A 27,752-nucleotide genomic window follows, 5' to 3' on the forward strand; every position below is an offset into this window, starting at 1 on the left:
AAAATCCATGTGCTGCTTCATTCCCTTCCCCTGACTTCCACCTGCTTCATTAGCAAAGAGCATGTTGTAATGCAATATATTTACCAACACAAACACAGCCTTTTCTGCTCTTGCTCAATCCAGGAAATAAGGAGGGTTCTTTTCCTAAAAGAAGTCTCTTTAGACTGCATCCAAGAACAGCAAGTTCTCCTCTCGACCTTTTCCTTTAATCACAAGCATAAAGAGATGGAGGAATTTTGCTCTGATGAAAGCAATAGGCACAGTGCATGTTTTGAAAGGCCCCAGGTTTTCTAGGCAGATGCCAACTGACACTGTCACCATCCTTCATATTTAAGCTGCCTTTTTAAGTTCGAATATAGTGAGAAGATTTATGGGGGTTTGTTAACAGCAGATGAACACTAAATGCATCAAAGCATCTTTAAGTCCTTACATTCCACAAGATGCAAAATGAAGGCAGTTGTTCTGGAAAGAAAAGGAGCTTTGGGTCATAGCTGCAGAACTTCTGTTCAACGTGCAGCACATTTACACACTGCCCCAAACAACATCTGCACATGCAGACATTATACATGCACAGCCACTGAATTCCAGTGCCCAGAGCATCTTATTAAAAGCCTGGTTGAGTTTTAACATTACATTTCGCTCGTGTACGTACAGTGCAAAAAAGGCGCTTGCTGGTAATGTTAAATGATATAAACTCTCCTTTAGAAACAGAAGCATCCCGATTGCTTCCTTAAGAAGACACAGTTTAACCTAAAGATGTTGGGTACCTCTTACAAAAATATAACGTGTTATTCACTCTTTTTCCCCACCAAACTATACCTGTCTGCAGCAGAAAATGATGCTGGCATTTCTTGTATCTTCACCTCAAAGGAATTCTATATGCTCAATAATAGACAGGACCAAGTGCTGCTCAGTAATTCCATGAAGGGCAAGAAGAGCTACTTCAAGGAAATGCAGCTGTCACACATACCCAGGCCCTTCTCAGAATCCACCTAAGCACTGCAGACACACAGCAGCCCTGTTTAACTCCCTCTGCAAGCTGCTCGGTTCCCTCACCACTCTCACCCAGTCCACCTGCCCTAAGACACTGCACCAGTGACCACCCTGACTGGGGAGGGGAAGGTCTCAGAGGTGGGAGGCTCCAGGGTGGTGATTACAGAGTGGTTTGGGTTGAAGGGACCTGAAAGCTCCTCCAGTTCCAACCCATTGCCATAAACAGGGACCCCTTCCACTGGAGCAGCTTGCTCCAAGCCCCTGTGTCCAACCTGGCCTTGAGCACTGCCAGGGATGGGGCAGCCACAGCTTCTCTGGGCACCCTGTGCCAGCGCCTCAGCACCTTCCCAGGGAAGAGCTTCTGCCTAAGAGCTCATCCAGTTTAAAGCCATTCCCCTTGTTCTGTCCCTGCATGCCCTGGCCATGCCCCATCTGCTTCCAGCCTTAGCTGGGAGGCTTTCCCCGTCCTGCCTTTGCAGATAGTCCAGACTGGACTTAGCAAAGCTGGGGAAAACACTTTATGAGACTAAGCTCAGGAAGGCTGCATCATGGAGAAGCAGGTCCAGAGCTGGCTGGCTGGTCTGTTGGGTCAGAGAGAGAACAGGATCGTCACAGACTCCTATAACACAAGTGTAAGATGCACAAACTGCCAGCTAAAGAGAGGCAGCAAAAAAGAGGGGGAAAGACCTTCCTCCTGGGGTGAAGGAGAGGGCAGAAGGGAGGCAGGTTCCATGGGAACTGCCTGGCCTAATAACACACATCCTCAGAGCAACTTGCCACGAGCAAGGCTCGGTCCCAAGGTAACAGCATTCTAAGGTACAACAGCAGCATCTAGAATGAGGAACAAGCGTGGTGGCTTGAGGAAGCTCACCTGAAACCTTGCTAATAACGAAATAAACCACCTAAAATCCCCAAATCTAGCACAGTGCACTGGGAAAGAGGAACCATCAGGGAAGATCTACATTCAGGCCGCTGCTACATCCCTTTAACGTGCCCTGCTGCTGGGAGAGCAGGATATGCTTCAACCTCTTCTGAACTGCAAGTTATTGGTTCCTGTCACTACAGTAGCTCTGCTTAATGCTGCCTTTGATTTTCACCCTCACCATTAGATGCTCATGCTGTTGTGCGCTCCAGCAGTTAACAGCAAGCTGGAAAACTCAACTACCTCCCAAACCTGTATACTGGACACCATGAGCCTTCCCTAACCATCTCTGCATGTTGTTCTACAGACCTTGGCATTGCAGTAGATATGTGCAGGACTCAAGCACGCAGGCAGAAGCAGTAGGAGATGTTTGCAGCCATACCTATGTTCTCACTGCTCCCTCAGCGTTACCTGCATTTAGCCTACAGCATCTCAGATGCTCTTCTGTTTACTGCTCTATCCCACCTCTAACCACAGCACTGCTCTGTCTGCTCTGCTCCATCAGGAAGTCAGGCTGTCACCAGCTTGCAATTTCGAGTCTCCTGAAGAGGCTGCAGTGAAGCACAGGTCATGATTGGAAGGACCTTATTCTCTCTGACACATTCATGTAAAGCTATGAGAAACTGTTCACACAAGTCTGGTAAGTGCTTGAAGATGTCTGCAACCACCTAATACACATCTTTGTCCCAAGGGACCTTTGTGGTAGGGGAGTATCTGTGCTTTGATGACCACTGACGCTATACACACAAGCTCTTTCACCATCTGTTTGGCTTGCAGAAAGGTGTGGAGTAACAGCAAGTGAAGATCCTTCCTTGTCCTTGGTGCAGTGTGTACAATGCACCAGTGATGCTATGGAAGGAAGGCAAGAACAGGAACATGTGCCAGGTCTTGCTGCTTAAGTACAAACTTTAGATATTAAAAGTAAGCAATTTTGGGACAAGTTTGGTTTATTGAGGTATTTTTTCAACAGCCCCCTTCCACTTCTGTAAACAGGTAAATGTTTCTAAAATGATGCCACCATGCTTCTATCTTTCCAGTCCAAGACAAAAGGCACACATGGGGGTGATGGCTTTGCAGAGCAAGACGGGAAGTGAATCCCCACATACATGTACATCAGTGTGTGTGTATAGAGGCTCTGTTTGGTAGGAAGCATCCCTTACCTCTGAAACACATTTAAGTCAATTGGCTTCTTTATTCAGCAGATTGTGACCTCAGATCAAGCGTGTACTGAAGCCAAACTTAGCTTTCTTTTAATAGATACTGGCCTGTTTACTTTTCTAGCTCTACTGCATCAAGACAAAATCCTCCTCCAACCTTTGTGGTATTTCTGAATATAGCTATTTTCACCCAGTCCTCTCACTCAAAGATATGAGCAAAAATACATTTTGATGGTATTCATTAGAAACCAATTGATATTAAAAGTCTTTTTAATTTCTCATTGCATATTCAAAGGACCTCTTTAGGGGGTCACCTGCATGCGATAAAAACCTTCTACTCCATAGGCCACATGCCTGTAAGATCAAGTATACCCTATAAACAAACTGACAATAAATGTATCAGCTGAGAGGCTTAAAGTAGCCTAGAAATCAGCTTCCCCTCCCAACTGGATCACTTTGCCTTCCTGGATCATTATACTGAACCTACCTCAAACTGTAAGGCATTGAACACCAAAGCATCACAGAGATACAGAGAGGCATGGGCCATGTACCAGCGCCTGCACTGCACACATCCACAGCCATATACCCAGACAGAAAGTCATTAAGCAGACTCCCTCAAGGGAATGCCAAAGATCCTAGGATGATAATGAGCCCCCTTCCATGGTGCTGCACTGTTAGCTTTTGTTTTGAACAATAGCTCTCCCATGATACCTCTCGCTTGCTGAAAATATTGGTATTAAGTGAGCATGAGCACAGCTGTGTGTAAATTACATATATAAACAGATTAGATTTGTGTATTTATACTGGATGCAAACACATTAATAGCACATTTGCATACCCAGTTGGCTAAATGAGATTGCATGCAGAGCAGGATTACTACTTCCAAACGCATTTCTTTAGGGTTTTCGATAAAGTATTTGTACTGCCATTCAAGAGGTCAGAGCGGATTCATCAGCCTTCCTCTCCTCTTTGCCTCCTCACAAGTACACAGAGATGCTCTGGTCAACATGCTCCCTGTGTATCGTCAATCCCTCGTCCCAATCAGTCTGCAGAAAGGACTCACAAGTGAGCAGAAGAAACAGCTGGGGTGCTTGGTAAAGGTTATCCCCGTTTCTTTCCAGTTCAGTTTATTGAAGGTGATGTTCTGAAGGGGAGTAAGAGCTTCCACATTTCACTACAGCATGAACAACTGTCTAAATGCCAGTTTATAAAACCCTTCTTTCCCTTCTCTGCTTAATGCCAGGGATCAATGCAGAAGTCTTGTATGAATGGCAACGTGATACTGAAGGTGACACAGCAGCTCTCAGACATTCCCAAAGCTGGGGGAGAATTCAACTCCTCCTTCACTGCAGGCTTTGAGCTGTCAGGGTGCTGCTAACCTTGTGTGCTAACCCCAGCTTTATTTTACCACCAGGACTTTAGCAGAGCTATTTTTATAAAGAGATATTTCAGGTTCACCTGAAGAGCAACCTGCCCATGGCAGAGGGTTAGAACTGGATGAGCTTTAAGGTCCCTTTCCAAGCCAAACCAGCCTCTGATTGATTCTGTGATCACATGGAAGCCGAATGCAAAGCTCTGATTCACTCTGTGCACTGTACTCTGTGAGAGCCTAGATGAGAGAGAGAAAATAACAGCCAAAATAGAATCGATTCTGTCTAAACGAGGAGCCTTGATTTTTGCTCTGATCGTGCCCTGATCACTGCTGCTTTCACTGCACATCCCCAGCCAGCCAGGCTCTCCCTCGCCTTCACATTTCACATCGGCTCCTGTTCAAAGGTCCAGTCCTGCCTCTCGGGTTCACCACGCTCCGGGCCCTGCCGATAGATAAATCATCCCCCAACCTGCTGCTGGAAATGCACTGGTGTGGTGTGATGGCTCCAGCCCGTGTTGCCAAGCAACCCGAGCAAGAGGGATGTCTGAGAAGTGCTGACAAATAGCCAAGTGGCTGCAACAACAGGCTTTCTCTCTCCAAAACGCGGTCGGGAGAAGCGCCTCCCCCGCCTCCGCTCCGGGTGGAACACGGCGGGATTGTAAAATCCGAATCAAAAGGCCATTGTAGCGAGCACACACTTCCTGCTCAATTACTAATTGTTCAGAAGCTGCGGGGAGGCTGCGATCACACAGCGTATGGCACCAGAAATGTGATCCGCTCAACGAGATAAAGTCAACAGCACCCCGAGAAACCTGATCTAAGAACAGCCTGCAGTGGCACATCAGAAGCTGATGCACACATCAAAAACAGGCTGGGTATTAAAGCAGCAGCGGGAGGAAGAAAGGAAAACCTGGCTTCGCTTTTCCTGCGCTCTGAAAGGGGTGGTTGATAAACAACCTGGACTCCTTGGGAAAGGAGTCCATGGATTATTACAAGCAGTATTAGGCACCGTAACGCTGCCACTGTTGCTGGGTCCCACATGTCCATGGGATGGTGAACAGGGACATACGAGCGCTCCTGTTTGATGACTGCCCGGTTTGCAGTTTCCTCTAATGAAATCCAGGTGGCAAGAGGCAGCATTCATTTATCCTCACCCCTGAGGAAAGGGTGAGCCACAGGAAGATCTTCCAAGGAGAGCAACAAGTCCTGAACCTCCAAGAGGCTGGGAATGCAGAATCCTTCAGGATGCTGTGTACCTCTCCTCTAAACAGCGCTGCAGAAAGGCAGTTGTATGTAACACAGGCAAGCACTTCCTTACCCTACCAAATATAAGCATTTCCACCTGTAAGGAACTTGGCCAACGTGCCCATGTTTCTATTTCCATGCCCGTAAGAGACCTGCTGACAGACATCAGGGTCCGTGTGTGCAGGCACGAGAGGCAGAGCAGATCCATGCGGCGCTCCAGCTGCCCACAAAACCTCCCCAAGACATTTGCTGATCCGTGGTCTTCAGGAAACAACCCCATTGCACATGTCCAGGTTTCACACAGCTCCTATGGACACAAACCTTAGGAGCCACCAAGCTGGAGACTGCCTTCACTGCTGTAATAGAGCTTTCTATTTACCTAACATTATGGGGAGATGGTTCCCTCCTGTAATCAACAGATCCTCAGTGCTGCAAAGCTGAAATGATTTGAGGGTGTTTTTCCATAAATGATGCATTTGAAGAGTTAAAGAGAACAAAGGTCTGGCACATTTTGACCCAGAGAAGCAAAACAATCTGCTGCTGCCAAGAGACGACAGAAAGCTTTTGATTATACTGCAGCTTGCCTTTTGCTGTACACAGAGATTCAGTTCTCATTGTTAAACTGCTGTTAAAATGCTAATACACAAAAAGCTTTCTGATACATCAAAACTAAAGAGCAAGGAGAAAGCAGCAGTTGGACAGCATGTTCCATTTCAAGGACATACCTCCTTTCCCACAGGACATCTCAAAGTGTCTCCCTTTAATGTAAGGAAGTAGAAAATAAGCACTGAAGCTGCAAACTTGAAGCTGGGAAAAAGCTGTTTGATTTTCATTCCTAAACTGACCTTTCTAAAGAAATGCTGCATGGTTTTAATTGTTGTTGGCTTTTCTGAACAGGATGAAACCAGGTAAAGTACCAGGCAAAAGCAGAGATGCAAATACATCAGCAACGTATGAAATACGAACCAAACTTGTGGACTGCCAGCAATGCCCCTCCAAAGGAATGGTTCTCATGCATCACTTTGGGATATAACCCTTTCTTTTCCTCCCATGCTCTGCCTCTCAAATACCTGTACCAAGAGCTGCAACGCCAATGCATTCTTCAAGCTAGGAATATTCCCTGGGATAACAGCAATATCAGAATGTACAGCATCTTCCACAGGGCTGAAGGTGTTCCTTGAAATGTTTCCTCACCTTTTCTGGGCAGAAACAAGCCATCATGGAATAGCATCATGGAATAACACCACATATATTGGAATTTCATTCTCTGCATCCTGTTTTCCTTAACAACAGGACTGTTCCTGGACTTAGCAATACTGTGGGTAACCCCTGCGCCTGCTAACACAAAGCAGACCTCCATTAAATCATCAATACTAAAATGCCCATTCGAGGCAATAACATGGGTGGGTGAGCACAGACCCACAGCATCCCCCAACCCGGGCGCTGCACTGCAGCAAGATGGGACCATAAGGCTAATAACTGACATGAGGAATAACACAAAATAAGCTTCCAGTTGAGCTCCTTCTTTAAGCATCAGAACATTTCCATTTCTCTTGCCTTTTTCTCCCCAGAAAATGTTCTTTTTGTTACACAGATCAAACAGAGGTCTGCAGACGTGTCCATTTACTCAAGTTGAACAACTGTTATGCAAGGCTGAAGTTGTTCTCTTTCACTGTGACAATTTTCTGTCCTTTCAGTCAATTTGTAACACTAAGGATAAAGAAGCAGCACTCACTTGAACACGCTGTCTGATCCTTTCAAGGCTCAAACGCAGTATTTCTAGTGGAAGTTCCCCTGTTGCAGAACTACCGTTCCACTGGGATTTCAGGCATTATTGGCAATTATGCTGGAGACTATTTCTGCCTTCAGACAGTCACTTTATGCAAATGACAGAAGGAAACAAATACAATAAAACCACTTCAAGAGCTCCTGTACTTGGGAGCAAGGAACAAATCCAAGCATAATGAGACAAAATGGCAGCAAGAATCCCCAAGGAGATTATCCATCCGGAGAGGCAAGGGTTTCTGTAGGGGACTTGGCCTAGTGAATAATAATTGCTGCTCCTGGTAGCAATGCCCAGGTTTGAGTTCAAGCACTAAGATACAAATGTCCCATCCCTGGCAGTGCTCAAGGCCAGGCTGGATGGGGCTTGGAGCATGGAAGGTGTCCCTGCCCATGGCAGGGGTTGGAACTGGAGGAGCTTTAAGGTCCCTTCCAACACACACCACAATTCCAGTTGTGACCTTACTAAAATGACATAAGAAATCCTCTGCAAACCTCCTGACTTCCCCCAGTGTAAGTCTGCTGCTGGCTGCAATATAGTGAAGAGATACCTGAGATCACGGACATATCCTCAGTGAGACCTTTCCTGTACCAAGCAGAAAGCAAACATCCTCCTGTGACAGGAGCTCTTCATCCTGCCAAGTTGTTTGCAAGGAAAACAAGGTGTTCTGATGGGTTTCAGGAAGCTAATACAGAGAACTGGAGATTCAGTCATTCCCATTCTCACCTAGGATGGTGCAGGATCAGCAAACCTTGAACGCTCAAGAGCAAAATGAGCACGCTCACAACACTGAGCATCCATCCAGCTCTTTGGAAAGTTGAGTCTTCAAAGCCTTGTGACTTGAGATCGTTTTTAATCTGTGTTTCATAGAATCATGGAATTGTTTGGGTTGGAAGAGACCTTAAAGCTCACCCTGTTCCGACCCCCACCACGGCCAGGGACACCCTAAAACCCCCTCTGTAGACATGGGCTGCGGCAACAGCAGCAGCGTACATTGCATCTGTGGCTGTTAGGGGCTGTGAAGGCTAAGGCCAAGGATAAGTAAACCCAACTTGGGATACTTTGCACTTAGAAGATGGGGGCCAGGTTAAGGGGGAGAATAATTTCCTAACAGTCACTGCACACATCCTTTGATGCACCTCAATTCCACATTCAAGTCACTGAATGAATCCTTTAGTTCAGCTGTGTTCAGCCTGATCCAGACCTGTAGGGGTTTCCTGGGAAGAGTGGCAGCATTCTGAGATCACAGAGTGCATCCCCTTTCAGTAGGGCAGTGCAAAGGCCTAACCTTTTCCAGGGCTTTTTACTGATTGCTACTTGAAGATTGCCATCATACCCTTATATTTAAAAGGATCGGAATGTAATGAATGCTGTCCTAATTCTAATTCTTCAGGTTCTGCCAACAGTGTGGGCACAGGCAGCACCGAAGCACTGAAATCATAGAATAGAATCATAGAATAGTTAGGGTTGGAAAGGACCTTAAGATCATCAAGTTCCAGTCCCCCTGCCATGGGCAGGGACACCTCGCTCTAAACCATCTCACCCAAGGCCTTGTCCAAGCTGGCGTTGAAATCAGCAAGAAGACTGTTGGTAACAAAGTAGATAACCAGTCAACTAAGCTTGAGACTTAATAATTACATTAGTGTTATTACTATTACCTAATAAGCCCCACTGCACAAGGTTTCAGTTCCCTGAACCCACCCCACAACCCTCACTACTCAATTATCCCTTTCTTAGGGTCAGAAGCACATATGTGATGCTCTTCTGCACCGTGGCCACCCAATTACAGAGGAAGATGTTGGCTCATGTGGTGATCTTGGCAGTAACGTATACAAGTGGTTTTAAAAAGAATCAGACAATTCCTAATTTCCCTTTGCTTGTGTGCAAGCAAAATCACCTGGGGAAGAGCAGGGGGAAGTGGTGCCAAATGTGAAGAAGTGACACAGAAACAAGGAAGAAAAGAGATTTGAAATGAAGGACTGGAAATGCACCTATAACAAAGGGAACACTGGCAAAGGAAACTTGAAAGGTGGATATTTACAGGGAGAGAGGCAAGAGGGAAGTGGTGCTGAGCCTATGGAATTGTGTCCCTAGACACGCAGAACTGGACAGTATCTTCCATAACAGGTAAATGAAATATGCACCCTAATAAAACAGAGGTGCCCTCGTTTGCCTTCCCCTATTTGAAACTAATGGAATGTTTGATTTGAGTGTTTGAAGTTATTCCAGTGCAGTGGAGGGTAATAAGCTGTGATGCTTATTTATTAGCTCCTCTAAATGCATAAGCCGCTGTCTGCTCAGTCTCCCCACGTAGCCTAAAAGCTGTATAAATCTGAGCAGATACTAAGGGGTGGGGGGAAGAATGAAAGGAAGAAAAGGAACAAAAGAATAAGTAAAACCACGCTGGATCGTGCACAAGTGGATAAGGGAATGAATAAGGTATCAAGAGGCCAGTAAACACTGAAGCAAAACCACAAACCCAGAAGCTATGTGCATTTGGAGTCCTCACCACAACACATTCAAAACCACAGGGCAGCACTGGACAAGCAGCAGGAAAGCAGCAGCTTTGAAATGCACCCTCATGAGCGCTGATCAACGCAACAGATCTTTTACACAACACTTAAACGAGGAGGAAGGAAACCCTAACCACATGCTAGTGAAGAGAGCCTCTGCAGAAGCACACACACTCTTTACAAGCTGTCCAGGCGCTGCCGTGTTGGCGTTCATCCGTGTTGCCTACATAAACAGTAGTGGAAGCTACTCAGCTACTATGAGATGCAGTAAAGAGCTTTCTTTTAGGGTGGCATTTCCACGCTCAAATCTCAGCTCCCTTCTCAATCCTATGAATCCCTCACATTTGCTCCAAAGTGAAGCCTTCCCCAGCAGGTCCCGAGTACCTCCCTGCATCAAGCCCTTACTTGCTGTCAAGTTCTGTTTCTGGCAGTGCAATCCTGAGCTTTCCTGGCACTGTTACCCTTGTAACTAATCAGGAACCTTGAATGGATGCAGAAAGTGATTTAATATTTAGTCACTGTGCGCCTACTACAGCAGCAGCCCATTATCAAACAAGTGACACCTCCACAAACTTCAATTAAATAATGGCTCCCAGAGAGGATTCGGAGGCACTGACAGGATGGCAAGTGACTGCAGTAACAAAGCTGAGCAACTGGTGATGGATCACAGTTTGTTCACTCGCTCTGTTACAGCCTGTAATAGAACAAATGATCATTTTTCAGCCTAATTGAATCCGGCCGCCCAGCTCATACACAGGAGGAGGCAAAGCTGCATCATTTGCTTCGTTAAAATGCATTTTTATGCCATTGCAAAGATACCCCCCCCTCAAACTGGTGTTGTTGATAGGGAAGATTAGGAAAATAAAATCGATCACGCAAACAGAACTTGCAAATGAGGTGTGTTTTGGCATTCATCCTGGGTAAGGAAGGGGAGTCCTGAGCACTACAGCACGCAGAGCATCCCTATCGTGACAGGAATCCAAGTTTAAGTGAGAATTGTGTCATTCTCTGCTGCAGTGGCCGCTGGGCCACGTGAACTGATTCTCAGATGGGTTCTCAGGCAGAAGCACAGAGGAGCTGATGCCACTCGAAAAGTTTGGAAAAGAAATGCCTGTTGAAAAAGAGCCTTTCCCAACATTTCCAATCAAAACTTCAAGCAAAAGCACTGCATTTCAGCTGTAACCTTCGGTATAATTCCCATCTTCCCAACCAAACATCTTTTGGTTCTCTCATCTGCCACAAGCCAAGGGGGCAAACCTCATCTTTCCTCCTCCCTCTCCAATCCCCGCTTTAGCTTGAGAGATGCCAGGAAGAGATCTAGGAAGCTAAATAGCTATTTAAAATTAGTTACCCTTTGCCACTGGCAAGCACGTTTGTTTTCTTCCACCTTTCTAGCTTGGCCAAGGAAGCAACACGGCCTCTCTGCCACCTCTCCGCAGAGCATCGCTTACATGAGGAAGTGTTGCTCTGGCAACAAGCATCGGTTACCGAGCGCTGCCAGGCACCGGAACAGAGAACTGTGTTTATCCTACCAAGCATGAAGCACGGACTGAGCTCCACACTGTTTCCTGTCTAAAATACTCTTACCTGTACCCAGCTCTGCTCATCTTGAGCCTGCTTGACCTACACCTACTACAGCCACAGCTTAGCCTTAGGATTCATTCCCCTTACTAAAGCTGAGCTGACAGCGTCCGTGCTCAAACAGGGTGAAGTTCAAGGCTGTGGTTTTAAAGGGACCTTGAAGATCATTCCTCTCCAGGTTCCCTGCAGGCCCTTTAGGCACTGGAGCTGCTCTAAGGTCTCCCCTTCAGGAGCTTCCTCTCCTCCAGGCTGAACCAGCCCAGCTCTCTCAGCCTGTTTCCATAGGAGAAGCAGTGAAAGCAGTGATTTGCCCTATCAAGTAATCCATTCCTGGGCTTTATGTATTTCATAGAGTGTAACTCCAATGAAGGTATTCCAAAATGAAACACTTCTATCTACATCAATTTAGACTAAGCCAAAATTACTTGGAAAGATGCTGGAGATTTCTATCGTACACTTCACATAGAAAAATGTCAAAGCACTTCACCATTATTTATTACTATATTATAATTGCACTTGAAGGTATTAAGGAGGATTTATATTTCCTAACACCTGCAAAACAAACTCAACCAAGCTACTGAAATGCCAGGACTATTGAAATAATGTGAAATCAAACCAAGAGCTCTGATGCTGCTATGAGTTCCAGCCAACACATCAGTCACCACTCCTTCACTATTAGAAAAGGGGAACCTAAATACAAGTCTCTGCCCATGGCAGGGGGTTGGAACTAGATGATCTTTAAGGTCCCTTCCACCCCAAACCATTCTGGGATTCTAAGCCATGCTTTTTATAGCACTTCTGAAAACGGGCAGCTAACCATCATTTAGATTTAAATCATAAAATGGCTTTCAAAAGCATAAATAAACTCACACAATCCCAGATGCTGGAGTGTGGGGATAACCTACACCAAGGAGCAGGAGCCAGAAAGCTATCTAAGGCCATTTATTACATCTGCTTTCAGAATGGGAAGCAAACTGTGACACATATTAAGACTATCAGTCTTTTAGAAGTCAATCATTAGTAACAAATATGGATTATCTTAAAGAAATTGAATTCAGACTTTGGAAATTAAGTTATGTACAAAGAAATAGAGCATAAACAGGCTTCTGAGCAAGAAAGCTCTGATACATACTGTCCTTTGAAAACCAAGGCACACAGCATCCCACCCCAGCAGACCGATACAGGGCAAAGGAGTTTTACCCTGATGTGGAGAATGAACACTTACGATCGCTCAGTTCTGTTTGCTACAGCAAAGCATTAACCCTACAAAATCCCAGCGTTCTGGTGATCCCTGCACTCTCCAGATGCTCCAACTGTTTTAATGTCATGACTCAGTTTCCTTTTGGAGGAGGACAGGACACAGGGTGATGTTATATTTAAACCAGATTCCGGATCTCTTAGCAGATAAGATCTGAATAAAGGTCAGAGCACTGAAGGCAGTAACTGTGTCACTGACCGGAATATCATCTGATGGGGAGAAGGAGGAAAGCCAGGCGAGCATCAGCACACTTGGGTTGTTTTCTTCCCCTGCACAAGGCCAGGGTGAAGAGTCTTTGTTTCAGATGTGATACTGCTGAGCTGCACAGCTCATGCTTCTATACATAGAACTGGTAAGATATACACCAACATTAAAACTGACTCCAGCTCTGTTGCTAAGGAACTGCAGCGGATAGCTTTTTTGGCCTTCTTCATTTATAAAATAACCACTCTGCCCTATGGGAGAAGGAATGCAATCTCTCAAGTCCCCCAGCGCCTTGTTCTCATTTTTAAATGAACACAGGAAGATGATGGAGAACGCTGGGAAGTGCAAGTGATCTCCATTTTTAAGATGCCCTTGAAAATGAGATGAAAAACATGGTTTCAACAATCAACTGCTGTCGTATTTATTAATCTTTCAAGCAGCAGCTTCCTTCCCCTTGGCAACAGTGAACTCTGTGCCGGTGCTTCTGTGCCTCTCTTGCAAACCTTGCTCTAGAAACCAAAACCAAACACCAGCTTCTGAAAGCACCCATCCTTTATTCAGGTTATCCTGGAGTTAAACTTGGGAGTCTCGAGTTGAGCTTCCGGCCCCATGCACAGAAATAGCCTCCTAAGCTGTGGCAAGTGGCCAGTGCAAATATTTGTTGTATTATTTGGGGGGATCAGCAATATGGTGAGTGCTTAATAGATAAAAATATGCCACATGAAGGCAGAAAAGGCGATGAATCAAGAACCATATGGCAGTTCAACAAAGCAAACAGAGAAATGATATTGTTAAGAGCAGACTAACTTCTCCGGCAGCTGGGGGAAGATCAAGATTAGTGAAAGCAGTGAAATCACCCAGTTTGAAGCCAAGGTCACTGACAGGATTTATGGCTTTATCCTTTGCTGAACATGAAATGCCCAAATCATGTTCTTCTGGAAATCTACTTCCCCCACCCCATTTGGGCTCTCTCATTTGCTGGAGGCTTTTACAATTCAGTCCTTCTCACAGCTGGTTAAACAAGGGAATCTTTTGGCAAACTAAAAGGGGAAAATTGATCGCCCTACACAAACTTTCCTGCACGTACAATTGATTTTTAATTCACTGCCTTATTTCCAAAAGGACTCGGCAATAAACTGAGTGCTGAATGCGTGATATTGATCCCTCTAAGCAAGGGCTTGGATCAAAGAGTGATGCACGTTAATCACAACCAAAGCGATTATCATCTTTTGTCTGGAAACCTGTGTTTAAACTGAATTCCCCTTTTGTAGCCATATCTCACCTTATATTTGCCAGCTGTACTGCACCTTATAATTTAGTAAACCTGTCAGCTACTAAGGAACTGTCATTTTATGCAACTTTTAAATAACAACTGCTCTCCCCCAAGCAGAATAATTTCACCCTTCATCAGTTACTGTGAGGACTGAGGGTTCTTTTACACTCTAAGCCCTTAGATAAGCTACAGACAAGACTACATTCCCCATGTACGTTCCCACTCTCGAACTGAAATCACATTTATTCATTCTTAAAGATCCTGCTAAACCACAGCAATTTGGGTTTGGTTCCATTGTCAGCTGTTACCGAGTGCTGAAGTCCAGATGTTCATTGAGTCTGAACCTTAATGTTGGTATTTTGTGGGTAAGAAATTAAAACTAAGCAGTAACTCAGCCCTTAACCTCCTAAGCCCACTCCATTACTCACACGCAGCCCTGCAATGCCATCTCCTTTTCAAACATCCCTTGATGATTCCCCCCCCTTTGACTATTCCAGTGGCTCTGTTCCAGTTTTGCCATGAATTACATTTTCTATAGCTGCCACATAAACAGTAAATAAAATTCATGGTATTTGTGCCCCAGTAAGCAGCTCTGTCTTCCAGCATATCAAAACAGCCTGGCTTCAAAGGGGTGAGCAGTGAAAACAATCGTTTCAGGAGCAGATACTCCAAGAAGGGCAGATGAGAGGCATTTAAAGATGATTCCAGGCAAAGAAGCCAAGCAAACCAGTACATGTGTTTTGCATAAGTAATTGCTTGACCAGCTACACTGGATTACAAATACTCGCAGGCACGTTAGGAAATGAGTTTGCCATATCTTGTCATTTTTGGCAGAAGGATCTCCACTTGGATTGTATGAGAAATGAGCTTTAAGCCAAAGCCAGGTGTTTATGAACTTGTAAATCCATGCACATGGCAAATTAGGGTTTATCACCAGCCAGGATTAAGTATCCCTGCTCAATATTTAGGAGGTTGGTCGAATGTAGGTTACCTCAGCTGCTCTACATCAACAGCAATGTCAAATATTTAAAGGGCAGCATATTCCATGATAAAATGTATTATCAAGGAGATCATGGTGTGTCATTGATGGTTCTGCACAAATAAAACACCCTCCTTGGTGGAGAATTCAGCATCTCTGAAAAGACGGGACCAAGCAGAGAGGAAAAAGGAGAAAGCCTCCCAAGGAATAATGCAAAACTATTGTTTCACCCAGGTTCTCCTTATCTTTAGAAGCCGCAGCCCTGAATTTCCAAGGTTGTTCCATCAGCCTTGCCAGTGTTCCTCATAATCCACATCTGAATGGTAATTAGGAGCACAGTTCCATGCAGCAACAGCATCCCTGCGCAATAAACTGCAACACAGCAGCAGCGAACTCTGCCTGTAGCTAGCATGCATAAGTAAACAGAATTAATAACTACCCAAGTGTGGACGGGTGACTTAATCTGTTTCGATTAGATGCAGCTCAGCCCGAGGCCTTTGTGTTATTTAAAATGTGTTCATCATGTTTAATTAAAAACCTAATAAACTAGAGGCTCTTTTAGTTCTGATTTATATTTCTCTTCTGGAAGCTGAATTGATTTTGTTAGTACTTTTGATATAAAAAAAAAGACAGAAAAACACCCATATTCTGACTAAGGAAATAAAACCGTGAGATCGAATCAGGACTGTTCTGTGAAGAACACTCTGAATGAGTTTATTTCTTTCAACGTTTCTATTCCACAAGGTGTACCGGGATTGAAAGTCATTTCCAAGTTCACAAAACTTAAGATGAACATTGCATCCTGTGTAAATGATAGGGTTTTTATCTGAAATAGAAGCGTGCACAATAAGCTCATTTCTGGACGTGGAACAAAGAGAAGGTCAGAGCTGTACTGAACATCACTGAAAGGATAAAAAGTCATTTTGCAGAGATGATTTTGTACCCAGAATGGGTGGAAATTCTGCAAGGACAATTTTCCCTGTGAAATATTTCCATTGAAACCATGCCAGGAAATACGGGTGTTCAATTTAACCTCAACTGCAAGAAGGTAACGACCACAGTTTCAGATTTGGAACCTGTGGAAAGCAAAGCAGTGTATCACCAGTTTAAATATAGGCACTCAGGTTTGTTGTACCTGTTCCCCATAGACAAACTCCAAGCCTGCACATTTCAGAATACAATCTGAATGTCAGTTTTGAAACGTTTCCAACTGGAGAACAACTGACTAGCACCGTTCCAGTCTTCGTAGGGAGTTCTGGTGGCTTGCATCAAAAATGCCTGTACCCTGTCAAAGATGGAGACAAATTCAGAGGTGACCATGAGATGCAGAGTAGACCTCACTCACCTTTCACTCTGAAAATCCCTTGTTGAGTCTGAGTGAAGCATCGTTCTCTCAGTGAGTTGCAAGACAGACGGACAGGAACTACATCTTGCTTGTGCTACAACCTACTGGCGCAGAGTGATGGATACCAGTGTTAGAGAGGCTGGGTGCCACTAGCTCTTAAGGAGACTAGAGAAGATGGCTGAAGAAAATGAAAGGAGGGAAGTGGCTCCTCTACAATCCCATTTTAGCAGAAGATACCCCATAGAACACATGCCCCATGGCTAAGTCAGTTCCCCTTCCACAGCTACATGAGCCTTGCTCAGTAGTATCATGACCCATGTCAGATGTGGCATTCAGTGGTAGGACACTTGCAAGAGGGCACTGCCACCATCTGTATCAACACAGGGGATGTGCTGCACAGCTTCATAGGATCACAGATTGGTTTGTGTTGGAAGGAACCTTAAAACTCATCCAGTTGCAAACCCCTGCCATGGGCAGGGACACCTTCAACTAGAGCAGGTTGCTCAAATAATGCATCTACTCAGAACTGCGCTGCTTTCTAGCCTAACACTAACCAGAGTCCACCAGAAAACTGCTGCTAGGTATCAGTTTATAGGGTGCATGCCTATAAGGTGTTTAAATACAGCATTATATACGACAATGGCTCGACAAATTTGTCCACAGAAATAAAACCATGAGCATTAGAAGTGAATCCAACCCCCCTTCACTGGAAATTGATGCTGTCAGGTGGAGCATGAGCCTTTATAAACAGGAAGCAGCTGCTGCTCGAGCTGCGTGTACATGCATCAGCAGAGAAGCTACTTCAGCCCCTTCTGTTAGGCAGTGTGGAAGCCTGGTGGTCACAGTATGCTTCTGAATTTACATACTGGAATAAGAAAGGTTTAAAAATAGCCACAGGTTTCAAAACACGAGGGAGACAACAAACCTCTGTCTCCATCTTCACAGAGCCCTCCGTTTAATTCAATCACGGGCAGATTTTACCCTCTGTTTAAGTTGATCTAAACCTCTGTAACCACATCAGCAGGAGTCAAAACAACATCGCTTCTATCCATGATTTTAATCAGTTTGATCACTGCAAAGCAGCTCCTGCTTGACAGTTTGGTCACAGGCGAAGCTGGTTTAGTTAACAAGAAAGGCTTTATCTATGGGCAACAGAGTCCACAGAAAGTGTTAAAAGCTTCATAAATCGGTAGGTTTTCAGTGAATTTGAGCTATTCATAGTGTTGCATCACAAATCCTACAGAGACCTGTGCTGGGCAGTGTTGCCAGCATGTGCACAACAAAATCAACTCCATGAATCATCCAGCACAGTGAAAATGGACTCACTCAAAATGCCAACCGACTTCGAGGTGTTTTGACTTGGGGAGGTGTCAAGTTTTAAGGGTTACTTGGTACCAGGTCAGTTCTTTCCCTCTGTTAACAATGCTTCTACTTGGGATGCTCTGCCACCTTGCCCAGTTACCTGTCATTGCCACAATGCTCCTTCCCCTCTGCTCTCTGCCCAGCTGCACATCTTCCCTGCAGCAGATCTTTTCTGATGCTCATCTTCAGAATCTGGCAGAAAAATCAACTTAATGGGGGACTTTTGGGGGTTCCGGAGGCAGAAGGTGGTCATAGGGTTACAGAAACTCAAGAACGGAACAACTGAGACAACAAAAGCCATGATCTGCATTATTTCAACAGGGCACACAGCACAGAGCCATTTCTCAGTTGAGGAGTTTGAATGACCAAGCTTTGTACCTGGAGTGGTACCTGCTTCTTTATCCAAGCTGTAAAAATTAGGGAAGCAGGTGTTGTGTTTTCTAGGCCAGTACGAACAGTGCCATAGTTTGAACCTAGGTCTTCCACTTGCCTTAGAAGCCATTGGACTACCAGCCATTACTGAGCATCTTCCTGCCACTATGAGATGGAGACACACACTTAAAGCTCTCACCAAAATTTAACCATTTGGGCCATACTTTTGGTTTGACACACCAGTGTTCCCTGGAAAACACTTGCTTGTGGAGTTCCTATACAGCTTTATGTATCACAGAGCCTTCTTCCTCAGTTTCAGAGCCAGCAATAAGGAACCCTCCCTTACAAGCCTCAGAAGTGCAGTGCAGCTGCTTTAATCCGGAGGGGGTTTCACCCAGCGCCAGGGCCAGCCCTGCTCTGAAGCTGTGCAGGTGGAGCTTAGCTGTCTATAAATAAGAGCACAGTTTGATCTCTGGCTCTGCTGAGGCTGGAGGGCTGCCAGATGTTTCTGGAAACTTGGATGGAACAGAACAAGAACAAATATGATAAAACGAGCTGAGACTGACAGTGATTTATAGAGTCGATGATCGTTATTCTGTACTCACTTTGCACTTCTGGAGCAGTGGTTTACTTCTCACTAAACTTGGCTTTTTCTGTTTGTGTGGCTCTATTCTTTATCATTTACCATGGATAAATCCATGTCAAAAAGCCCTCACATGGCGTTCACAGCATGGTGCAGCTGATGGAAAAGAAAACAAGGAAAAGGGGGGAAAATCTACACAGGAAAACTACCCGTGGGACTGTGCAGTTTAACCCTGAAGGTGGGAATGGATGCAGGCAGAGACAACAGAAGTTCACACAACACAAACTTCCCAACAGGGCAGGGCACCCCAAGTGTTTGTTCCTATGGTCTGTTCCCAAAAGTCCCTTTTATGACAAGATAACGGTAAAATTTATCAGGAAACTGTGTTCTAGGCTTTAGACTTCTCTCTGCTTTGCTGCCAGTGCTAGCACACGATCCCCGCTCACTCGACATCACCACAGGGGTTCTTTGATGGATTTCGGCATAAGCCAGCTTTAATACAGGTTTATGTGAGCTGGCCTAGCCCTAAGCTAGCTCTTGCAAAAGGTGTGCACAAGGGGAGAGCAGGCACACAGAACTCATTGGAAGAACTCCCTGAAAGACTTCTAGAGCTTAAAACAAAGTCTCTGCAGCCACTGTCTGAATAATTAACAAGTGCTGAGAGCCCATGGAAGTTTTACCCATTAAGGATGAGTTCTGGTTTACAGCATCAATGCCAACTGCAGTAGAGGATTACAAGAGCAAAAACCCACTGATTATTTACTACTTGAAATACATCACCAAATAACTAGCTAAAAAATGCATCCATTCAAAGGGGGAAAAGAAACAAAGAGGAAACCCAAACTTGTCACTTTTAGCTGAGCAATGCTGTTTTGCACCATAGCAGACTTCTTTCCAGTTATATACCTGTTAAGTACACATGACAAGATGAATTTTTATCCCACTTACTCCAATACAGTATAGAAGGAGCTTTTCCACAGTGAAATATAAAAGCCATAAACAACTCGGAAGGTCTGTGATAAGTAGTTCATCATAACTAACTCCCAACCAGCTGGTTCCCTACTTCAGTACACACTGCAGCCTAACTATTGAGCTAGGAAATAGAACATTTTCCCCTTCCCAAACCGAGCGGTACATGGTCAGCTCCTGTCATCTCCCATGTTCCACTGCACAGGGATCCATTCGGTGACGTGTAATTAACAGCAGCATTAAAACAGAACCCAGTTTGCCGCTGGAACCCAAATCAACTGGTTCAGGGCTTCTCCTGGGGACTGAAAACACCCCGGGTTCACTTTAAACAGTCAAATGTGTGCTGGCTTGAGCAGCAAGGCCTGACAAACAAAGGGCTGTAACGCAGCAGCCTTCGGATTCCAGCCGCTGCCAGAAAATGCCTCTCGTGATGAATGCGCTGTTTAAGAGCGTGTTTGTTTACAAGGCCTCGGCAAATGAAGAATGTGTAATTTGCTCCCAACTTCCCCTGATTTATGGCAGTTCAGAGCCCCCCAGAAAGCTGGTTAATAAGCACGGATGCATTGTATCAGATGGATGAAAACGAAGCCAGCAGAAACCTCACAAACGCAGCAATTAAGCTGGAGAATGAACCACAAGGAGCACCTCTGCTTGACGGGTTCTCACACAGATACCATCTCCCCCACATCTGGAAGCATACCCATAAATAAATACATGTGGTACGTGAGTGTGAAGGGCTTTCCCTGCAGCAAGCCCTCTCTGTCAGCTACAGCTTTGATGCAGAGGGGCCTTTCTTGGGTCAAAACTATCCTTTCCCACTGATCATACTGCAGGACAGCATCATTTAGTAGGCTAATAACAGCAACGTTTCAATCCAAAGCCATGCACACCAAAAGCCTCAACCTCTGTCTGAAGGGGAGAATGACAAGTTTAGATGTTCCTTCTCTGCCTGCACAACCCCAAACCTAGAAAGACAAACCACCAGCAGCCATGGGGAAGAAACAGCACTATGACTATGGGTAAATTGACGAGACTTGCAATGTACTGGGATGTTAAACTGTGTGAGCCCAAATCCCTCAGCAATTCCAGGTCTGTAACTGTGAGGCCACAACAACACACTGCACATTTACTGCATGCCCCAAATTCATTGTGTCCATACGCTACTCTGGGAGCTACACAAGATGGATGTACCCTTTCAGTACTGTTTTGGAGCCTGACAATTCCTACATACTTTAAAGTAAATGTGGATGGCTAAATCCCAGCTTTCAGATAATCTGGTTTTGGTCTGCTCTTCGTCAAAGGTTCATCCATCAAGAACTATGCCAGTAAACACTTTCTAAGATTCCACAGGAGGGGAAGAAGGGACTTAACCTCAAGCTCTGTTTAGGAGAAGCACTGATATCCAACCTTACACCAGGCAGCTTGAGCTGACACTGAAATCCTCAATACCAGCAGGAAAACACCTGGGACAAGACTTGGTATGCCTTTTCCATCTTGTCCTGCTCCAATTAATGAACATTAACGGCTTTCGTGGAGGTGAAAATCAAAGTGAAGTTTAGGATCCAGGGTTTCGCAGCTATTCATTTACCTCACAGCATCCACTCCAGAACAGTCACTTGATCTTCTCTTGTTCTACTATTGGAAAGGTATTCTCCTCCATCTAATAAAGTTATGAAGATCAATCAAGACCCCACTAACTCAGAATCGTGCATGAAAATCATCCTGTGCAACAAATTATTTGCCCATAAAGACAATGTCGTGACAGAAAGGAAACTAAGAGAAAGAAAACAGCAAGAGAAGCAACATGAACTATAAGGCTCAAGGGAATAATTCATTTCCCTACCACTTCATCTTCAGTCCAACACTTCTCAATCAGTTTTGGCACAGGTTTCTTCACCAAGCGCTGCAGGGCTTTTCCAGCATCATAGTTACTTTCATGTAGCTAAAAAATAAAGAAGACAAATAGATCATTCAATGGGATTAGCAGGGATCTGATATTGGAGAAAAGCCACTAAATGGGGCCACAGGAGATGTTCTATGCCTAATGATTTTCATTGTTGATCTATGAAGTGAAATTTAAACCAACTGAAGGGCAATTGGGATTGTATTAGTAGAAAAAACAGCATTAAACCAAGGGTGCTTTTCCCCTTCCTTTCTCTCCCAGATAATGTTTGAGCCCATAAAGCACTGAAGATTTTTTGGTTAACTTTAATGTTGTTTTTTTACATCAGAAATTCCAAGGAAAAGTTAAAAAAGCTCCAACAAAAGACTTTTCCAAAGGATTTGAATTTTAAGCACCGGATTTTGTTCAGATTAGCAGGAACAACTGGAAAACCTCACACACACGGCTGCAAATCATGGGATATCGTGTTTACCCATCCAGAAAACTCTCTTGCAGAGATCACCACGCTGTCGGAAAGGAAGCATAGAAGAGAAACAAAACCTTTACAGATAGCTACAGGAGTACATAAAAGCAAGTAGGGATGTCTATTAAGTTGACCTCACTGTCACAGCCTATGGTATCCCTTATTTCCCCCTATAAATTGGGTTTCCATATGATTAAAAGCTGTGTGAAGCAGGCCGTAGACATTTAAATCAGGGTGAGGCACAGAAACAACTACACTGAAAAATGCATCCAACAATGAACCCAGGAGAATCCGCTCTTAACTCTTGATAGCAAACATTTAGCACGCTGCAGATTTACGGCCTGTCCTATCTTCAAAGCACAGTGGGATTTGAAGGCCTGAAGCACCAGGGAGGAACCTGCCCTGTGTCTTCTGGAAATGATCTCCAAGAAAAAGAAATACTGTAGGGATGACAAAACCTGAATTATCTTCCTATACCCAAAAGGGAGAACAATTTGCATTCAAGCTTCCCCACATGACAAGAGGCAGTTTTTGTCCACAACGTGCTAAGCAAACCAAAGCTTCAAAGCTACAGATTAGCATCGTAGAATTGAACACTCTCCAAAGTCTCTTTACAACAGGGACAACCAAAACATGATTCTGTACATGGATTATCTCCTGCTTTTCCTTCCCTGCCTGAGCTGCCTGCATCCCCATCTCTAGAAGCTTCCATGCTGCTAGACCTGGGCTTCAGCAGTCCCAGAGAACATTGCAATGAGCACTGCAGAAATGCAGAGGACTGGGTTAGCTGTAAGAGGAGAAATGCACAGCCCACAGCCACACTGCACACCCCTACAGACAGGGATGCGCATGTTATCAGCTGTATGAAGGAAGAAATCAGTACGTTCTGTGTTACCTTACAAACTGCCTCAAATCTATCATCAGTAGGAACAGATCTTGAGCTACTGAAGGTGCTCTCCCACCTCCTCCAAGTTGCTGGGGCACCCAGAATGTTTCTTATGCTTGAAAGACTTCTAAAGTAAGTGAAGCACATCTTAAAATCAGAGGTCACTACTGGGCAAAGCCCTCTGATCATTACCTGCAGTGTGTTTGGAGAACAAATACTAATGTTCCCTTCACCGGCGGCCTCAACAGGTTTTGTTCCTTACCAACAACTAAAATAACAACAGCTTTCAGGGTGTTACTGCTCTAAAACAAGTGCTTGGATAGTATCATGGGAACAAGAAAGCAAACTCAGCCAGAGTGATTTTCCATTCATTTTCAGCTTTTTATATGGCACCTACAGGGAAGTTTAAGATAGTCTGTGCAGTAATTTAGAACTGGATGTACTAATGCAGGGTAACCATAGGAAACAACACCTCACCTTCCCAAAACCAACCTCCGGCCCACCTACGTTCTTCATCTATCTGATCCCTGCAAGCCACTGCCAAGAGATGCATGAGCACACCAGAGCCATCAATAGCACCTCACATGGCTCTCCATCAAGGAGATGCACCTCCTGCGATCACGTACAGACACCATAGCTTTCAAACCTGCCTCCAAAGAGTCCTGTGTCCAACAGAACAACGGTGTGTCCATCTGCCTGGTGACTCCAACAGTGCTGGCTCCCATGACTGCACCTCCATGCAAAGGAAACAATATCTTGGCCCATCTTACATCAGCCACGCTCAAGTGATTAGAGTCAAAAGCCAGGCTCACAGCACCAGCGCTAACACACACCTCAAATGGTTTTTAACTTGCCTTTTCAAGACTCCTCTGGTATGCAGTACCTACTTAAAAAGGCATGAAAACACGATGTTGTCCTTTCTACTGGGTACACATTAATTTCTCCTCCTTGTTTGCACTCCAGCACTGGGCTCAGATCCATCTGAATGAAAAAAGAACTGTTTGTTTTGCCAGCTCACCTTACAAATGCTTTCCTTTCTGTGCATGCCACTACCTAGAAGGGTTTTTCACTTAGGGAATCTGACAGTGTTGAAGAGAATAGTGCTTCTGTTCCTTTTCCCCCTTTCCTCCCTCTCAAAACATGCTGCAATGCCAAAGCCTCTTTGTAATTTGGAGGGCATCTTTCTTTTGCCTCAAGGACAACACGTGTTTTTTCCCTGGCAGCCCTATTGCCCAAGCAGTTCAATCTGCAAGAAAACATAAATCAGACGTGCCCAGAAAGAAGGGACTGGTTAGGGAAAACCAGAAGGGTTTCCAGGCCATCAGAACTGCCCAGACCAGCAACACAAAATAAAGCATCAACTTTGGACCAAATAATGGCATTAATAATAACCACAACAGCCATAATGTAAGAGAAGAGTCCTATAACAGAAGATGCAGATGTGAAAACAAGGGACCCAAAACAGGCAGGTTTAGGGTCTTCTGAGAAAATGTTACTTTTTAGCAAGCAAGAGAGGTAAAACTTGAATATAAAGAAGCTTTTTTTAGTGTCAGGAGGAGAATAATGCAGCAAAAAGGCAGAATGTTTTCTTATAAGTGCCAGAGGTAAATTTACGTGTTTCAATGTGGCTCATTCTCTGCTTATTACTTTTGGTCATGTAATATATATAAAAGGACTTTACTGGCAAGCTACTCAACCATATAAATAATAGTTGATGATGACTGCCTATGGTTTCATTAAGTTCTGGTCAGACTCCTCAAGGTATTGCTATAAACACTACATTACCATCCTGCCATCTAGAGAATCACCTATTTTAGCTTTAACTCTGCCATCTAAGTGCTGAAGCACCATGGCTTTATGCATGTACCCCACTGCAGCAAAAAGGAGTGACACAAATGTGCTTCGAGAGAGAAAATCCAGCAACTTCTGCATCACTGGGCAGATTAAAGAAGAAATTCTGCATGTGCCCATTGTCCAAACCCCTCCTTCCTATTACAACAGCCATTAAAGGATCACAGGCAAGCCTTATTGCCATAGGGTCTGCACATCACCACAAGGTTTCAAGTTCCTGCTACAGCTCCTCAGCAGAGCTGCCATTCTCTGTGTGATGCTGCAAATAAATTCTCCTCTTGGCATGGCTCAGCTGTCAGGCACCTCTGTTCTGTAATGAACCCATGAATTACCTCTTGCAGCTCTGACATCTCTGGTCTTGCTCATCAAAATATTGTTCTTCAATTGTAATTTATAACTTAATTTAAATGTCCCTTTTACCATGACCTTTTTAGATGGGAATGGCATTGCATCTGGCAGCTTCTGCTTCAGCAAGGCATCCTTTGGCAATTACAGTCATTATGATCTCTGTTGAAAAGCCCATCTGAGTTAGGCTGCATTCATGCTACAACATTAAATAATTGCAGGGCATTAAGAATGCTGTTAGATTCCAGAGTCTCTTTCTCTAAGGGAAAACATTGCTACTATAGTGAGAAAGTAGTGCTGAGCTCCTCTGAAATGTAACCCAGAAAAGCCAATAAAAGCAGAAGGGATTATTGAGATGGAACACATTTTGTGCGGATGCAGGCATGTCCAGCACTGGAATTCAGCAGTTCCCCAGGCTCTTCCACTGGTCAGAAATCACATCACTTGTCAGGGAACAGGGATGTAAAACCTGGCCTGGTCAACACAGAATCCCAGACTGCTTTGGGTTGGAAGGGACCTTAAAGCTCATCCACTTCCAACCCCCTGCCATGGGCAGGGACACCTTCCCCTAGAGCAGCTTGCTCCAAGCCCTGTCCAACATGCAGTAAATATTACCAGTATCACAAGAGCATCTCAAGACTCAAATAACACAGAGCATCCAAAAGAAGATTTCCACTGCTGCCAAGCAAGGGATTTCAGTAGATTGGAAGAAGATGGTGTTTGCTTGGTGCTGCGCTGTCAATATTCAAATAGCATCTCTACTGAAGCACCAGTTATTTAGATCTCTGCAGGCTTAAGAACAAGGGACTTATTTATGAGTGATTTACTTCTCTCACTGTCTTGACACTGGTCAAGATACCCAGTAGCTCTCTGTAAAACTGCAGCATGCTTAAGAGCATAGAAAATGAGGGAAGAGAGAAGGAAAAAGACAAGCAAAATGAAAAGCAGAACAAGGATTACTGCCATGTGGCTTGAGTAGCGAGGCCTTTTGGTGTAATTACTGTAATCCAAGAACCTAATTTAATACAAAATGGAACTCAGGCCACATCTTTCAGTACCAAAGTTGCCACATTTCAGTCTGATGCAGGTGCTCTTTATAGCCATGGACATCTTGCCCTAAAATCTACTTACAAATGTAGCTTTCTTTAAAGTGCTCATCCTCCAAAATGGCAACGTTTGATTTTTATCAACCACGTCTGACACCCAACAACTAGCCCCAAATACCTGTTAGATCCGGGAATTTCCTTCCCAATTCCTAGTTCATGGACAACCTCCTCCCCACCTGCCTCAACACCCAACAATGTGGATCCGAGCTAAAAGATACACCCTTCTCAGACAGCAGAACCACTTTGCTGAGCTCCCTCTGGTGCCCAAGGACACCTCAAACTGGTCCAGAACCTGATCTGTCCAACAAGGAGACTGTGCTCACAAAGCTTGTTTTGCTCTCCCAGTTAACTGGGAAGTTGTCATTTATAACCAGTTGATACAGCTTGGCCTGCAGAGGAATCTGAATCTCAAAGAAGGTGACAGAAGTCAGGAAGCTGCTTCAAGAGAAAGTAACTACTGGTTCTGGTGGTTTGTATCTGATTTGTGGTACCTGAACCTTGAAAACGTACAAATCAGTGCCAATGCTTCGCAAAAAAACCCCAAAACAAAAGCAAAACACCCCCAAACAACCCATGCAACTCCAGAATACCCCAAAAAGCAAGTTCCATCTCTTTCCCCCAATTCTAACCTATTTTCAGCTTCTAAATAAGTCTAATTGCAACAAAGTGCTCTAAGATGCTAATGATGGTGATTAAGAAGCCAGATGCTTGTGCTACAGCCACTCTGCACACCCTGGTACTGCCAGGCTCTGCCAAACAGCTCAAATTCAGGTGCCAAACACAGAGCAGTAGAGGGAGCCAGATGTGCCAGCTGTGCCATGTGCTCTTGTGGGCCAGTGCAACAGGCATGGCTCATGCTCCACAAGCACCCAGGACAAGAACTTCCCAAATACCTGCAGAACTTGTACCAGCATTTTAAAACAAAGCTTTCAAAAGGCTGAGAGAGCTGGGCTGGGGCAGCCTGGAGAAGAGAAGGCTCCTGAAGGGGAGACCTGAGAGCAGCTCCAGTGCCTAAAGGGGCTGCAGGAAAGCTGGAGAGGGGCTTGGGACAAGGGCCTGTAGGGACAGGCCAAGGGGAATGGCTTGAACCTGCCCGAGGGGAGACTGAGCTGAGCTCTTAGGCAGAAGCTCTTCCCTGTGAGGGTGCTGAGGCGCTGGCACAGGGTGCCCAGAGAAGCTGTGGCTGCCCCATCCCTGGCAGTGCTCAAGGCCAGGTTGGACACAGGGGCTTGGAGCAAGCTGCTCCAGTGGAAGGGGTCCCTGCCCGTGGCAGGGGTTGGAGCTGGA

General features: G+C 44.9%; 1 protein-coding gene across 9 annotated transcripts in view; it reads right to left on the reverse strand.

Moving 5' to 3' along the window:
• Window positions 1–27,752, reverse strand: part of RERE (arginine-glutamic acid dipeptide repeats) — a 223,344-nt gene that overhangs the window by 50,891 nt on the left and 144,701 nt on the right. For all 9 annotated transcript variants that reach the window (XM_061347896.1, XM_061347895.1, XM_061347897.1 and 6 more), the window contains one exon: window positions 21,755–21,853. In XM_061347896.1, coding sequence (XP_061203880.1) covers window positions 21,755–21,853 — 99 coding nt within the window. The remainder of the gene's footprint in view (window positions 1–21,754; window positions 21,854–27,752) is intronic.

The sequence above is a fragment of the Neopsephotus bourkii genome, unplaced genomic scaffold, assembly GCF_033783945.1.
Source record: "Neopsephotus bourkii isolate Nb327-2 ecotype Australia unplaced genomic scaffold, CSIRO-AGI_Nbou_v1 NB_333, whole genome shotgun sequence".
NCBI classification, from domain to species: Eukaryota; Metazoa; Chordata; class Aves; order Psittaciformes; family Psittacidae; genus Neopsephotus; species Neopsephotus bourkii.